Raw genomic sequence first — 16,498 nt, 5'->3', positions numbered from 1 at the left:
AGAGCAACAGATGAGAGTGGGAGCAGGGAGGGGCATACATCTCACTGATTATTTTAAGAAGACAAGAACCAAGAAGTTCTGAACTCAGATGTGCTACAGAAAATTTAAACAGACCTTTGTGTTTTCAGGGGAACTGTGTGCGTTTGTTAAATGCAAAAATTCACAAGCTGAGCTAGCGCATGAGATAAGTAACGTTTTGTTGCAGTCTATGCAGACACAAATAGCTTCTGAATTTACATATTAGTGGTATGATGGCCTTTTTACAGCAGGATTTTAATGTAGATCACTGAAAAATGCGTAGGTCCAGTGTCTCCATTACCTTTGGCACATTTATTATGTTTCTAATGTTTTTTATTATTCCTCTGTTTGACTTTGCAAACAACTAATTACAGTGTAGCCTGTTTAAAGGTTGAAAACACAAGTAAGTGTGTGTGAGATGGCCTGTCAATAACGTATCTTCATTTGTTCTGGAATTTGTTTACAGGTCCTTCAGCAGCTTTTAAATCACTTCCGAAAAAACAAAGATAAAGTTCTTCTTTTCTCCTTTTCCACAAAGGTGAGCTCCATATGATTTTTATCAATTAACTGCAGCAGTAAGTTCTGAAGCATAAAGCAGTGAGGTGGCAGCTGTTAACCATATTTCCTTTCTCTCTGTACTATGGGAAATACTGATGACAGTGTGCCATACTCCAGAAGCGTATTTAAACCTTATGTTATCTCATGATAAAAATGGTGATGGCAAAACAAATATAACACTCTGCTACCTTCCTTTTAAAAATTGTTGCGTTACTTCAGGTGTAGATAGCTCATACTGAGTTCAGCTGGTATGTCCCGGGTTAGAGCCATGTCACAGCGAAGGATGACTTAAGTATCATATAACCTTTGTGTTAGCACTGAAAGTAGGTAAATTTCCTCTGCTCTACTGGCTTTGACTGTCAGCAGTGATGAAACTTCAACTCTGAGACTTATTACACCAGGTGGTTTGAACTTAAAACAGTGTTTAATTGGAGTAAGACGTGTACATGGTTTTCACTTTTAAGGGACTTGCTCGTTGATTTTCTTGTTATGGAGTAATGTTTCCTGAAATTGTGCCATCTATAACATGGTTTTCTTTTCTTAAATATTTGTAATGATGGCACTAAAAACTATTAAAATACAGTAGTGTGAATGACAGTTCAGAGTCTTAAATATTTAATACATTTGTAGCTTAAAGGAAGACTGCAAGTTTAATATTTAAATGCAGTAGTGCAATGCTCATCTGTCTTCGGCTGCCCTTGACAGTGTTTAAGACCAGACTGATTGCTGGTTCCTGCAGTGTACTTAACTCCAAGCCTCTGAAGTACGACTGTGTATACCAGTGTCTTTCGCTGTGCTGGCTCTGATGCTCGTTTACTATATTTCAAGTCATTGTAGGTTGCCTGCTCACATTATTCTATTTAACTGATCAGCATCATTTAGAGGGTGGGACAGGCAGCCAGGGTTGGAGGACTGAGCGAGACCACAGCAGACCAACATCTGTCACCTTGAGTGCCGTAGAATCACAGCTAAAGAGAGTCAGTGATGTTGATTTCAAAACGGCAAAGATTTACTCTCATTTCGAATGCTTGGTCTATTGACAACACATTTCAGAAATGTGGCCTTTGTGATTATATTTCATTATAAAGATAGTAGTAAGCACTTAATCTATTTCTTTCGTTTTTCTACCCAGTTGCTAGATGTGCTGGAACAATACTGTATGGCATCTGGGCTAGACTACCGAAGGCTTGATGGAAATACAAAATCAGAAGATAGGACCAGAATCGTAAGAGAGTTCAACAGCACGCAAGAAATTAACATATGTCTTGTATCTACAATGTAAGAAAATTTAACTTGTAGTCTGTTTCATTCTGCCTTTCTAGTGCTTAGTGAATAGGTTACTCTGCATTTTGCTTGATGACCTTGTGATGGGTTACTGTTTTGAGAAAGTAAGTTGTTCTCTTGTCTGTCAGTAAACATAGCCTCACTGCTGTGGTATGAAGCTTCTTAAAAATATATGGAGACTTTCTCTGTTCCCTTTGTTCTGCTTTATGAGGATTTCTAAGGTCTGAAACAAGTGGGTCTTCTGAATCCTAGTTTTAAATTTCCAGTTGCTGTAGGAGTGAGGAAACAGTTTTGAAACATTATTGTTAAAACATTATTATGTCATTATCCACAAAAAACTTTCATTTCATTGTAGACAGATTCAATTGATTGTGCTGTGCTAGTACAACTAGCAAGTGAGTGTGAACATGAAGTGCTATATTGAACTGAAAAAATATTTCTTGGTGTTACTCTAATTTGTTAACCATGTTAATTGCATATGTCTATTTAAAATACTTTGAACAGTCCTTGATTGTCTTTAAAAAATGTATTTACCTATCAGATCTGCTTATCTATTTATGATGGATAGTGAATTCTTTTGAAATGGAACAATATGCTCAACTAAAACTATGATGATCTTAATTCTTGATACTTCCATGTTTCATCTTGGATGGAGTTTGTTACCAGGCAAGGGCAGAAAGGGAACAAAGAGAAACTTTTTCTTCCTGCCCAGAGAAAAACTCAGTGAAACGTGATGCAACATACAAATAGGCTGTTAGAAGTCAGACATAATCTTAAAAGACTATTGCAAGTGTGTGTCAGAACCATCTTCAGTCTCTGGTAAATGTGGGCAGGGTTGTGAAGAGATTTGTGGTGTTGGATATGCACTCTTTTTTTTTTTTTTTTCCATCAACTGTGGAATCTGGCCATCAACTTCCTCTGACCTTCATGAGTCCCTAGTCATTGTCTCTGAAGACAGCAGGGAATTCCTGCATCCATAGCATTAGGAAACACTCCCTAGTTTGCGCATCTATCAATCTAGTTTAGTTGCTTAATTATAACCTTTCCAGTTCTCTTCCATTAATTTGGACACAAGAGGGAAATTTTTCACTATGAGAACAATCAGCCATTGAAAAAATGTCCCCAGGGAAATGGTGGATTCCCCAACATTGGACACTTTTAAGATTCAGCTGGACAGGATTTTGGGCCATCTTTTTTTGGCTGTGCTTTTGCTGAGAAAGGTTGGACCAGGTGAACCTTGAGATCTCTTCCAACTTGGTATTCTATGATTCTACAAATTTGCATAGAAATAAAAATGGTCAGGTAAGTAGAGATGGACTTTCTCCTCTCTGTTGTGAGAACTTGTAAATACAGAGACTGGTAAGTTTTCCATGCCTGCTGGTAGTGCTTGAGATGAGAGTCTTGATTCTGTTACTTTTAGTGTTTCTCATATTACTGAGTAAATGGAAGGAGACAACAATGATGGAATTGCAGTCAATATAACCAGTGTTTACTGAGCAAAACAGAAGGTGCAATTCTGTGTGTAGTTTATCACAGATAACAAGAGGCTTTAATTTTGTAATAATTTAGAAATCATAAAGTTATTTATCCTCGTTCTACTCTACAAGAGGTTAATCTTACCTCTTACTCAGATTTCAGGTGTTAGAACTTTACGGTATATTCTTTATTTCTCATCACATAGTCAGTTGACAGAATTGGGTCATACTCTTCTGTCTGTACTTCCTTGCAAAGTTTTTGGCTGTCTGTTTTGTGTAGTCAACTTGTATGTCTTAAAGTCCCATTGCTTGGAGAGCCAAATGTTGATTTTTACTGAAAATACTTGCACAGTCTTTTGGCTGCAGAAGTGCATTCTGCAAATGATAAATTCCCTGCATAGTGATCTTGAATTTACCATTATATTCCACTGGCACAGTCAACATACAACTTTAAACAGGAAGCTCCGATCTTTAAATTAGCAACTTACAATACATACAACGGCAATGACTTCACTGTTAACATTACAATGGTCCTGTTTTATATTCCATTTTTTTATATCAGCAAAATGCTGCTTCTGACTGGAATTGCCTTATAGTATAGCCCACAGACATTTTGAAATCCTGATTTTAATTGGTTGGAGAGTTGAGAAGTGAGGCCTTAAACAATAAAGTTAAAAAAAAATCTGTCTGTCTCTATCTGTGTAGCTTGACCTCAAGTGTTGTAGTTTATGTAAGCATGAAACACAGTCATGTAGCTATCCAGAATGCTTTTATCAATAGCTATGATTAATATAGCTATATGGATAAATATATTTTATAGATGTTGAGAGAAAATATGATTTTTTTTAAAATTTTTTTTTAGAGCTTGTAAGTAGCATCATTTTGCTTGGAAGAGACCCTCAAGACTCAACTAAGTCCAACCATAACCTAACCCTGGCACTAAACCATGTCCCTAAGAACCTCATCTATATGTCTTTTAAACACCTCCAGGGATGGTACCTCAACCAGTACCCTGGGCAGCCTGTTCCAGTGCTTGCCAACGCTTTCCATTAAGAAATTTTTCCTAATATGCAACCTAAACCTCCCCTGGCGCAACCTGAGCCCATTTCCTCTCATCCTATCACTTGTTACTTAGGAGAGGAGACCAACACCCACCATGCTACAACCTCCTTTCAGGTAGTTGTAGAGAGCGATGAGGTCTCCCCTCAGCCTCCTTTTCTCCAGGCCAAACAGCCCCAGTTCCCTCAACTACTCCTCGTCAGACTTGTGTTCCAGGCCCCTCACCAGCTTCATTGCCCTTCTCTGAACTCTCTCCAGCAGCTCAATGGCTTTCTTATACTGAGGGGCCCAAAACTGAACACAGGATTCAAGGTGGGGCCTCACCAGTGCTGGGTACCGGGCGACAATCACTTCCTCAGGCCTGCTGGCCAGTGTTGCTGATACAAGCCAGGATGCTGTTGGCCTCTTCAGCTACCTGGGCACACTGCTGGTTCATGTTCAGCCGGCTGTCAATCAACACCCCCAGATCCTTTTCTCCCAGGCAGCTTTCCAGCCACTCTTCCCTGAGCCTGTAGCGCTGCCTGCGGTTGTTGGGACCCAAGTGCAGGATGCAGCACTTGGCCTTATTGAACTCATACAATTGGCCTCAGCCCAGTGATCCAGCCAGTCCAGATCCCTCTGTATGGCCTTCCTGCCCTCAGGCAGATCAACACTCTCACCTAACTCAGTGTCATCTACAGACTTACTGAGGGTGCACTCAATCCCCTTGTCCAGATCATTGATAAAGAGATTAAACAGAACTGGCCCCGGTACTGAGCCCTGGGGAACACCACTCATGACTGGCTGCCAACTGGATTTTACTCCATTCCCCACAACTCGTTGGTCTTGTCCATCCAGACAGTTCTCAACTCAGCGAAGAGTACACCCATCTAAGCCATGAGCTGCCACCTTCTCCAGGAGAATGCTGTGGGATGCGGTGTCAAAGACTTTACTGAAGTCTAAGTACACAACATCCACAGCCTTTCCCTCATCCACTAAGTGGGCCACCTTGTCATAGAAGGAGATCAAGTTTGGTCAAGCGGGACCTGCCTTTCATAAACCCATGCTGACTGTCCTGATCACTTCGTTGTGTTGTATGTGCCATGTGATGTCACTCAGGATGATCTGCGCCATGGCTTTCCCCAGCACTGAGGTCAGACTGACAGGCCTGTAAGTCTCCAGATCCTTCTTCTGGCCTTTGTTGAAGATGGGTGTAACATTTGTCAACTTCCAATCAACTGGGACCTCTCCAGTTATCCAGAACTGCTGATAAATAATAGAAAGTGGTTTGGTGAGCATCCCTGCCAGCTCCCTCAGCACCCTTGAATGGATCCCATCTGGCCCCATAGACTTGTGGGTGTCCAAGTGGTGTAGCAGGTGACTAACCATTTCCTCTTGAATTATTTGGACTTCATTTTGCTCCCCATCCCTGTCTTCCACATCAGAGGTCTGTGTACCTGGAACACAACTGTTCTGACTGTTAAAGGCTGAGGCAAAGAAGGCATTTAGTACATCAGCCTTTCCCTCATCCTCTGTCACTCTGTTTCCCCCCGCATCCACGAGAGGGTGGAGATTCTCATTAGCCCTCCTTTTGTTGCTAATTTATTTATACAAGCATTTTTTGTTCCCTTTTACAGCAGTAGGCAGGCACAGCTCTAGTTAGGCTTTGGCCTTTATAAGTTTCTCCCTGCATAACTTCACGGCATCCTTGTAGTCCTCCTGACTTACCTGCCCCTTCTTTCAAAGGTTATAAATTCTCCCTTTATTCTAGAGTTCCAGCCGAAGCCCTCTATTCAACTAGGCTGGTCTTCTTCCCTGCTGGCTTGTCTTTCAGCATGTGGGGACAGCCGCTCCTGCACCTCTAAGATTACCTTCTTGAAGAGTGACCAGCCCTCCTGGACTCCTTTGTCCTTCAGGACTGCCTCCCATTGGACTCTGCCAAATAACCTTCTAAACAGATCAAAGTCCACCCTTTGGAAGTCCAAAGTATCAGTTCTGCAGACCACTTCCCTTACTTGTCCAAGAATCGAAAACTCTGTCATTTCGTGATAGTTATGCCCAAGGCAACCTCCACCCAACATGCTGCCCACGAGTCCTTCTTTATTCACAAACAACAGATCCAGTGGGGCACCTTCCCTAGTCAGTTCACTGACCAGCTGTGTCAAGAAGTTGTCTTCCATACACTCCAGGAGCCTCCTAGACTGTTTCCTCTCTTCTGTTGTATTTCTAGCAGACATCTGGTAGATTGAGGTCCCCCACAAGGGCTAGCGATTGTGAGACTTCTCTGGAGCTGCCTGCAAAATATTTCATCTACCTCTTCATCCTGGTTGGGTGGTCTGTAACAGAACCCCACCAGGATGTCCGCCTTGTTGGCCTTCCCCTTGGTTCTTCCCCATAAACACTCGACCCTATCATCACCCTCATCAAGCTGCAGACAATGAAAACACTTGCTCTCATACAGGGCTACCCCACCTCCTCTCCTTCCTTGCTTATCCCTTCTGAAGAGTTGATGCCATCCAATGCAACACTCCAGTTATGAGAGTCATCCCACTGTGTTTCAGTGATGGTAACCAGATCATAGTTTTTCTGCTGCACAATGGCTTCCAGTTCCTCCTGTTTGTTGTCCATGCTGCTGCATTCCTATAGATGCACTTAATCTTTTTGCAGTGAGAAGCCCCAATTCCTTTGTGGACATTCTCAGGAGCTTCGACAGTTTCTAGCACATCTATAACTTTTGTGTCTCTTCTACCACATGGCTCTCCATCCCCTGCCTCCACAGAGACAGCAGACCAAAGGGCCTCGCTAACACCCCTTCCCTCAAAGGCTGGTGTGCCACCCTTGGGTTTGTCTCTGCTGCACCTGGTTTTCTTCCCTTCCCCCTTCAAATCCAGTTTAAAGCTCTTTCAATGAGTCCTGCTAACTCCTGCCCAAGGATCCTTTTCCCCTTTTGAGAAAGGTATGTTGTATTTGTTGCTAGCAGGCCAGGTGTCATGTAAGCTGACCCATGATCAAAAAACCTCAAATTCTGCTGGTGACACCACAGCCAAGTATTGATCTGCTGGGTCTTCCTGTATTTTCCCTCATCATACTCTGCAACTGAGGGGACAGAGGAGAACACTGCTTGTGCTCCTGATCCCTTAACCAGTCATACCAAGGCTCCGAAGTCCCTTTTGATTACTTTCGGATTTCCCTTTTCAAGCTCATCAATGCCTACCTGAAAAATTGCTAGAGGATTATAATCTGAGGGCCTAACCAGGGCAGGAGGTTTTTGCCTCTTTAACCCTGGCCCCAGGGAGGCAGCAGACTGCCCTAAGTGGATCAGGCCTGCATATAGGGCCTTCTGTTCGCTTTGGAAGGGAGTCTCTTATTACCATGACCTGCCTTTTTTTCTTTGTGGGAGCTATTTTGATGTGGGGTGCAGGTTGACTTATCCTCTGGGTCACCTCCGACTTGGTTAAATCACCTTCCTCAATACTGTTGTTTGGTTCCACTTGCAGAACCTCATACCTATTTTGCAGGGGAACTTGGAAAGGTGGGGTAGTCACAGCAGAGACCCTTCTCCTTCTGTGCCCCAGAACTACTAGGTATACATCATGAATTGCAGCCTTGAACTCTATGGAAAAATAGCTATACATCTCTTGGAACTTCTAAGGCTCATGAAGTAAAATCTGTTTCAGAATCCTTCAGTCCTGTGCTGGGGTTGCTGGGAAAATGTATAGTTATTTGGAAGAAGAGAGGGGGATTTTTGCACATGCTTAGAAACATTAAAATGATTGTTGGAGTTGCTATAACTTGATAGGAAAATGTCAGAGCTTGCAACTTCATTGATGCTGCTTAGCAAAAAGAAGGGGAACTTTACATGTACAATACTGAAGTCTGTGCAGTCCCGTTCCATTGTACTGTCCTGGAAGAAATAAGAGCAGTGAGTATTCCCACCTTTAGAGCTAAATCACTGGATTTGGGTTTTCCACACCAGTCTTTTTCTAGATTTATTCCTTCAGAATAGTTATAAATGAAAATCTATTTCTGCTTCTCAGTTTATCATGTAAAGAGAAGTGCTTAGGTGATCAAGAGATGATGGTTGCAGAAATACGTAGACAGTTTTTTATCGTGAAAGGTTACCATATGCACTTCTATTCTACCTGCAGCATTCTCTATTACTCTCCATTACTGGACTATTGCCTATTACTTTTTATTTTTACAGGGCTTCATTTAACTTGAATTATTCAGAACTTATGTTGCAAATAATTTTTAATGTGCATGTAATCATATTCAAGGAACTCTCAGTCACAAGCTCTGACTGAAACAGAGAACTTAATAAACTATAAAAAACTTACCTCAGTAAATAAAATTACGTAGTCAAAGCTTTCTTGGAAACTTTCCTAATGCACTATTGCTTTGTAACTTCTGAACATTGAAGTATTAAGTTGTCTGCAACAGGATGTAATAACAAGCTATCTATTTAACACAGTGTACAGTTTTAAATGAGATGATATTTTGAAAACTGTTTGTAACAGAACTATAATAAGGCTTTTCATGCAGGGCTCTTCATTTGCGTTGACCATTTTGCAGTATTGACTAAATACTCTTTAAAATTATATTTAAAAGGAAGGTATTCTTTACAGTACACAAACTAACTGCTGCATTCATTCTGTCCATGAAGGATATAGGAGTCATTCTTTTTCTGTTTTGGAGTATCTGAATTTTTGTGGCATACCTAAAAATATTGAAAAGTAAAATCTTTATAAAGCTAAGTATCCTGTTTAGTTAGTTTTTATAGTCAGTCTGGTTTACTTGCACTAAGGCTTTGCACTGAGGTTTAATTCATATTTCAGTTCCAAATATTGCAATTTTTTGTGAGAAAGCATTTGGAAAAACATACTGACTTATGGTTCAGTCTGACTGCAGTGTTGGTTTGGTAAGATGAGAGGCTGATTTCTGTCTTCGCAAAAAAGAAATACACTAAAGTTCCAAAATACAGTAAGGTATTCTGAAAAATACAAAGATTTTTATTCAGCATTTCAAACTTTGAGAACGCTCATCCTCCAGAAACCTCTGTTAATATTGGCAGGTTCCCCGCATCCTTTCCCTTTCCAGATTTAACTAACCCACCACCACACCACACCACACCTGGAAGAGGCCACAACTGTATTTACATTGACAAGGATTCCATAACGACCAAAAAGTGGTGGGGTTCCATAAGCTCTTGGTTTCTGTCCCATTCATTCTTATACCTGGCAACTTTACCTTTCCCACTGCTTTAAACCAGCAGAATATAAAGGAATCTGTTAAAATGAGGTGCTTGGTAAGTTAAGTGGTATTAACTTCTTCAATTTGCAATTTTTCAGGAAGAAGACACACTTGAAATCCGTGTTGCCTATGCCAATGTGAATGATTGTTTTAATAGTTTAATTAATAATAGTACTTAGCATGTGCTTGTATAGGAACTTGTCTCTTTTTGTAGGAATGTTGGTTAAGCCAGCTGAAAAGAATTTTCAGTATTTCCTTGTTTTGCAGCTGAATGAGAAGTGAATTTTTCCTCACTTTTGTTCCCATCAGATCATTCAGCTATGCACATGCCAAACTCCAAGTAACTGAGCGGTTTTGTTGGATTCAGCAGGGCATTAGCTACCTCACGTCAGGCAAATGCTCAAATTCTTTACTGACTTGCAGGCTTTACCTGACAGCACACTACAGCTGTACCTGAAAGCACACTAGAGCTGTTAAATATTTTAAGATGATATAACTGGTACCACTGTGACTCCTAACCTCCACAGTAGACAATTTTCTTACATTGACGTTTTTCCTTGTAACGAGCAGTATAAATGCTGCTCATATGCAGTCGTGTGGCCAACTGTATTTTTAACAGTTGACTTACATGCTGTACAAATATACTTGTGATAGTTGTTAATTCTTACAGATATGACTTATCCTAAACTGTAACCATTTTAGTGGAAGCTGCTTAGCATTGTTGTCAAAACCATGTACTGGGATTAGAGGAAGTAAAACTTAATGCAGACTCTTTATTTACGGTTTTCCTGTTTCTGTAATGCTAAATGGTATAAAGGTGATTATGAATTTCAGTATCGTCGTTGGGGGAGTTGACCTGTGTAAGGCTTAGTGGGTATGAAGTAGCTATTGGAATTTTTACTATAGTAAGGTGATAGCAGTTCCTTATACAGTTTGTAATCTTGATACTTAGGTGACAAGACTACATTTTACACAGTGGTTATTTGAGTTCTTGGTAGTTAGTAAAACAACAGTAACATAAAGCTGTACCCAGCTGTTTTCAGTATCACTATTGTGGTCTTTTTTATTATTATTTTATTGGTGAAGGGTATACCGATATGGACCTAATACACTAAAAAAAAAATTAAAAATTATGTTTTTCTAACTGTTCTCGTTTTTCATTTTTAGGGCTGGTGGACTGGGTCTTAATTTTGTTGGTGCCAATGTTGTTATACTGTTTGATCCTACATGGAACCCAGCAAATGATCTTCAAGCTATTGACAGGTACACTCTCAAAACACAGACCTTGATCCATGTTGTACTCTTCTTTTGCTTTGAATCTGTAATATGATTGTCCAACTAAAATTTTCCTCGGGGAAGAAATTTTTTACGTAGTCTGACTTGTCCACAGGACAGTAAGAAATGTCCAGCTAAATTATTTTGTAGTTTTGACGTTCTTATTTTTAACCCAGAATTTTAATTCTTATTTTCCATTTTATTTTTATGGTGGGCTCATTAAAAAACAAACAAACATACACATAATTACTGCAGCTTTTTATGATCTCTGGCACGTGTGTGTGTGTGTAGCTGGATGGCATTTTTCCTGTGTTTATGAGGACACGCTATGTTGTAGTTGACCCTAGTTCAAGTGATGTTTTGAATTCCAGGATCCTTAAAGAAAAACATTTATGTTCTTTTTCTGCTTCACCCTTGTGGAGATTAGTGTCTTTTCAGCACTCAGTTCCATCTCTGATATTTTGCTATTGGAGTATTTCCAGGAATCTGGATTTTTCTTTCAAGGCTTTTTGACCATAGGATGTTTCCCTGGGAATTCAGGACAGATTTTTCAATAGCTGACGTAAAGAATATCGGAAGCCTTCAAAATTCAGTCGATTTATGTATTTTCATGAGCAGAAATTAACTTGTATCTGTTGTCCCATCCAATTATGTACCTCTATTTTAAGGGTCTTTCTGACTTCTAAAATGTGTTTATGTGCACCTGTTCTAGAGAAATATGTGTCAGGAATGTGTATCGTTGAAAGGAACTGTCTTTTAAAAATCTTCGTAAGATCACATTTCTATAAATTGGTTTGACCTCTCCTGAATTTTTGGAATATAATCTATTTGAAGTCTCAGAATTTACCACTTAGGTAGAACATTGCTTGTTCATGAGTTGTTTTTATGATGTTGTAACTTCCAAAGTACTTTATAAAGTTAGGAAAGAACAGACTGCCCCAAGTAATCCATGATCTAACTCCTAAATAATGCAAATAGGAGAATGTCTTGTGTGAGAGCAGATAGAGACAGAGAGGGAAACAAAAACATAGAAAACATAGTGGGAGATGTGTTTTCCAGAGAGATGGGAGACAGGCCTTGTGATACAAACTGAGGAGAAAGATTTTTCTACTGTATTGGCCTGGGAAGAAACATAGAAAACTAAGGGTAAACAAAAAGAGAGAGAAATACTGAGGAAAATTTTGGAAAGTAAAAATCAAAACAAAAATCAAAACCCAAGCAATAATGATTTAGAGTACTCCTGTTTTATTGGAATGCTTTTATTTATTTGTTTTACATCCCTAAAAGCGCTCTCTTTTTTTTTTACTGTTAAAAAATGTTTTTAATATGCCACTGTCCTTGCAGAGCTTACAGGATTGGCCAATACAAAGCTGTTAAAGTGTTTAGATTGATATCCTTGGGAACTGTGGAGGAGATGATGTACTTGCGGCAGGTTTATAAGCAGGTAAAGATCTATACAAATGTGCTCTCAGAGAGCTAAATGTTGTCATCCATACTTTTCGTGAAACTCATTTATGTGAAAATGCTTTATGATATTTGTAGTGCATTCTTATTGAAGGATCTATTTGATTTTAAAATTGCCAATTTTTTTTTTTTTTTTGAATTAGTAGTGTTTGGGTGTCTGACCTACTCATACATGATTGAATAATCTGATATAAATAAAATTGAAATCTAACATAATAGCAGCCTCTATAAGTTCTGTATGTATCCCGAAGTATACTTTTGTAAATACCATGTATAAGTCAAGGAAGATGTAAACTGTGTTTAGCTATAGTTAAACTAGAATATGACTGTATAGTTACTGACCTACATAATTCAAGAGATGTGCTTTCTAGGAACTTGCCTGTTCAGTGCTAGAACTGGTCGTGAATAGAACTGAAGAGCTACGAACTGCTTAGAGACAGTTACAAAAACTATTACAGGTCTGGTATCCATAAAACCATGATTTTCACATTCTTCCACTTAAAGTCAAATAGACCAATTGTATAAATATTGAAAATTTGCAGTCATTGGAATGCAGCTAAACCTGCTTGACTTCAAAAATGTTTTAATTCTGCCTGACTCTTTACTCTCCTTTTCACCTGGAAGATTTTTAAATCACTTTTGCTAAGTCTTCTTAGCAAGAGTGCATGATAATTAAAATATTCAGAGATCAGTAGGAGTAATCTTGTGGCTTTATTTTGTCCTGACTGAGTAAACATACAATGCAAAGACATATGAATAGTAATATTTGAATACTGAGGAAAGATGAGCAGTCAAAATACAGAAGAGTGTCAGTAGCATGTGTAGTAGGTGCCTGATGTTAGACAACAATGAAGTAAAAGTCTTGAATATTTTTTTTTATATCCAGTAAACCCAAGCAAGTTCATATTGTGCCACAATCTATTATATCAACATCTGCTGAGGAAACAAAAACAAAATATCCTCCCTTAGGAATTTCTGCCTGCTCCAACTAAAGCTGTTTATATAATGTAGATGCCAGGAAATTCTGACATGTTGTTCAAGAAAACACTTCTGAAATCTCTTGTGTTGTTCTGTTTTAGCAACTTCACTGTGCGGTGGTTGGAAGTGAAAATGCCAAGCGGTATTTTGAGGCAGTGCAAGGATCAAAGGAACATCAAGGAGAGCTTTTTGGGATCCATAACCTTTTCAAACTTAGGACTCATGGGTCCTGTCTTACCAAAGAGATCCTGGAGGTGTGAAGTCCTACCCTTTTACTTTTGGATATGAATTTTACATTTTTCCTTTCCTCATGAGAAATTTTGTCATAATTTTGAATGGAATCACTTTATAAAACAGAATGATAGAACTTAGGAAATACCTGTCTATGAAGTGCCTTAAATGAAACAGGCATGCTAATTTATCACTCTGATGTAGACCAGATAAATTTCCTTAAGTCAAACAAAAAACTGGGAAGAGTTTGGATTACAATTTTCAAAAGTTTGCTAGTGTATTTATTTTCCTAATAAAAATGCTGTAGCTTATGTTTGTGATACTTTAATGTATTGTCAACTTTGTGCACCGTTTATTCATCACTAGCTTAGAGTGACTTTTTAAAGCCAGAATTCTGATCATAAAAATGTCTTTTATGATCATAGTAAACCTTTTATAGTACATTTTGAGATATCAAAACAGTTTAATAAAATATACTTTATAATGCTGTATTTAAAAATGTTACAGGGTGGGAGAAAATCACTGACACTTCATATTTTAAGATTAATTTCTTAGTTACTCTAAAAAGACTGTTGGCCCAGTTCCATAGCTTATAGTGCAAACTGATTTTACGTATATGCAGTATTACACTTTTTTCTGTCCAGCATGTTTGCTGCAGACAACTTGCATCTTGGAATTTATTGCAGCTTTATTCTAGGTTTCTTTCTGTATTTTCCTTTATTTCGTTATTTTGCTGATGCTAGGAAGAGGCTACTGAATGTGAAGTATAAAGGTTGCATAGCCAAAAGAGTAATGTGGTGTAAGAACATGTATTTTGGGCATATTAAGCTCAAAACTTCTCTAAATTAAATTAAAACATGGTGTGTAATTTGAACACTGTACAAGTTATTCTGCTTTTGAAAAAGTTTAAAATTATTGAAACAGTGTATGCATAAGATCTTCCCAACTTATGCAGTATGTTACTTTTCTTGCAGGTTATGCCTTAGATTAAAGAGCAGTTAAGTGTATTGCCAAAATGTAAGTCTTGGTTTGGATTTGGCTGGCTGTATATCTGGTGCTTACACCTCTGTAGGTAGAAAGAAAAACTATTTTTTTCTGGGCTTGCATTTGTTAACTTGAACAGATACAGTTTTTATTACATACGGTCTTTATTGTTTTAGAGGGAAGGGCGAGTAGAAGCAGGAGTCATGACAGCAGCTACATGGCTAAAGGAAGAGACTCTTCCATGCAACTCAGAAAAGGTGAGGTGTCTTTGTGAACTACAGACTAAAGCATGACTGTCCCTCTAGTTCCTGATACTACAGTGGCAAATATGGACAGTATTTTGTTAGCGTGATAATAGAATACTTTTACCATAGTTGCAATTGCTGTCTTTTATTGTCTGCTTGCCCCAGGTTTTACATACAATAAAGCATTAGTTAATGTCATACTGTAAGTATTTCTGTATTTAAAATGCAAGATTTTGAACACCTGGTAATATGGTATTCTATGACCTTTGCAACACTTGCTATTAGTACCATGCTTTTATTACAGAGCAATGTTGTTTACTGAAGCATTGCTCTGTAGTGTCTTAAGAGTGACAGCCTTATGATATGATATAATATATGACATTATATGATATGACAGCTTTCTGATCAAGAAGTCAGTTGAGAATCAGACACCTACTGTTGTTTAGATGATTTTGATTAGTAAATGGTGGAAAGGAGTGCCATTGGTTTAGAGCTTGGGTGTCAAACTCATTTTCACTGGGGGCCACATCAGCCTCGTGGTTGCCTTCAAAGGGCCGAATACAGCCCTAAAATTACATTCGTGAGGCTGATATGGCCCCCAGTGAGAATGAGTTTGACACCCCTGGTTTAGAGGATCGAAAATTTGCTTCAGGTTTTGTGGACCTCTGCGGAAGACATGGGGTATTTATTCCCTGTAATCAGACAGTGATTCCCACCACATCAATGGTCTGTTCAACGCTCTTTTTTTGTTTGTTTTTTTAAATAATGTAGCTAATGTTTTCTTCTAGAATATTTTCTTTTCCCTGAAGAGCTTGTGTTTAATGGGAGCATTTTTAAGAATGTTTTCGACTTAACACTGTATTCAGGTGATTTGGGAAATCAACAGTTAGGTGTACAATATGGTCTCTAAGTATGAAAATATCATTAGATTAGATCACACTGAATGGCACTGAAAATTAGCCACTCTGTCTTATGCTTTTTGGAGATTTTTGTGGGTAAATGACGGTATTAATTTAAATGAGTATGCCATCACATTGGTCATAACCTCACATTGCTGAAACTTCACTGTATGATCATGATCTCACATTGGACTTGGTGACAGACAGTAACTTTTTTAGCTTATGTTTACCCTTCTGACTTTCCATTTACATATTGTCATAATACTTACCGCAGTAGTACGCAGTTTTGGAGATATATCCTGGAATTCTGTATCTTCAGAATGTTTTAAGTTTGTCTGGGGTTAATTTGTTTGATTACAGTAGGCCTCAACTAGTTTTAGAGCAGAATGTTATGTACTCATAGCTCTTTGAAACTGTGTTAGCCCCCATATACAAGGAGGTTGACCACTGCTGTGAGATTTTTTTAACACAGTCTTAAGGTTTGAATCATGAAGTTGCTTTTCAAACTACTTTTGAAAGATGAAAAGTTGCAACAAAAAAACCCATGGGTATGTATTGTGAAGCCATAGATTGTTTTAGCATCACGCAGCATATCTTGTCTCAAATATGTAATATTTTTAGTTATTATTGTTATTCTGCTAAAAATTTTGTTCTGCCAAACACTTTAATATAATTTCTCTTTATGATGTGTTTTGTATTTGCTTTCTATTTTTGTGTTGTAATATTATTTTGTATATTTTTTGATTGGCTAACATAGTGAAAACCCATCTTTTCATATAGCTTTGAAATTAGGTGTGTT

The 16,498-nt window shown here is 38.5% G+C and overlaps 1 protein-coding gene across 3 annotated transcripts in view; it reads left to right on the top strand.

Annotated features, from left to right (window-relative positions):
* ERCC6L2 (ERCC excision repair 6 like 2) overlaps positions 1-16,498 on the top strand; it is a 60,720-nt gene that overhangs the window by 24,206 nt on the left and 20,016 nt on the right. Inside the window, exons 10-15 of one of the 3 annotated variants that reach the window (XM_065656466.1) lie at positions 485-556; positions 1,709-1,854; positions 10,791-10,886; positions 12,243-12,342; positions 13,442-13,594; positions 14,732-14,812. In XM_065656466.1, coding sequence (XP_065512538.1) covers positions 485-556; positions 1,709-1,854; positions 10,791-10,886; positions 12,243-12,342; positions 13,442-13,594; positions 14,732-14,812 — 648 coding nt within the window. Of the gene's footprint in view, positions 1-484; positions 557-1,708; positions 1,855-10,790; positions 10,887-12,242; positions 12,343-13,441; positions 13,601-14,540; positions 14,589-14,731; positions 14,813-16,498 lie in introns of those variants that run through there. The other 2 variants (XM_065656468.1, XM_065656467.1) reach the window with 2 other exon arrangements.

The sequence above is a fragment of the Caloenas nicobarica genome, chromosome Z, assembly GCF_036013445.1.
Source record: "Caloenas nicobarica isolate bCalNic1 chromosome Z, bCalNic1.hap1, whole genome shotgun sequence".
NCBI classification, from domain to species: Eukaryota; Metazoa; Chordata; class Aves; order Columbiformes; family Columbidae; genus Caloenas; species Caloenas nicobarica.
This window is presented reverse-complemented; position numbering and strand designations above follow the sequence as displayed.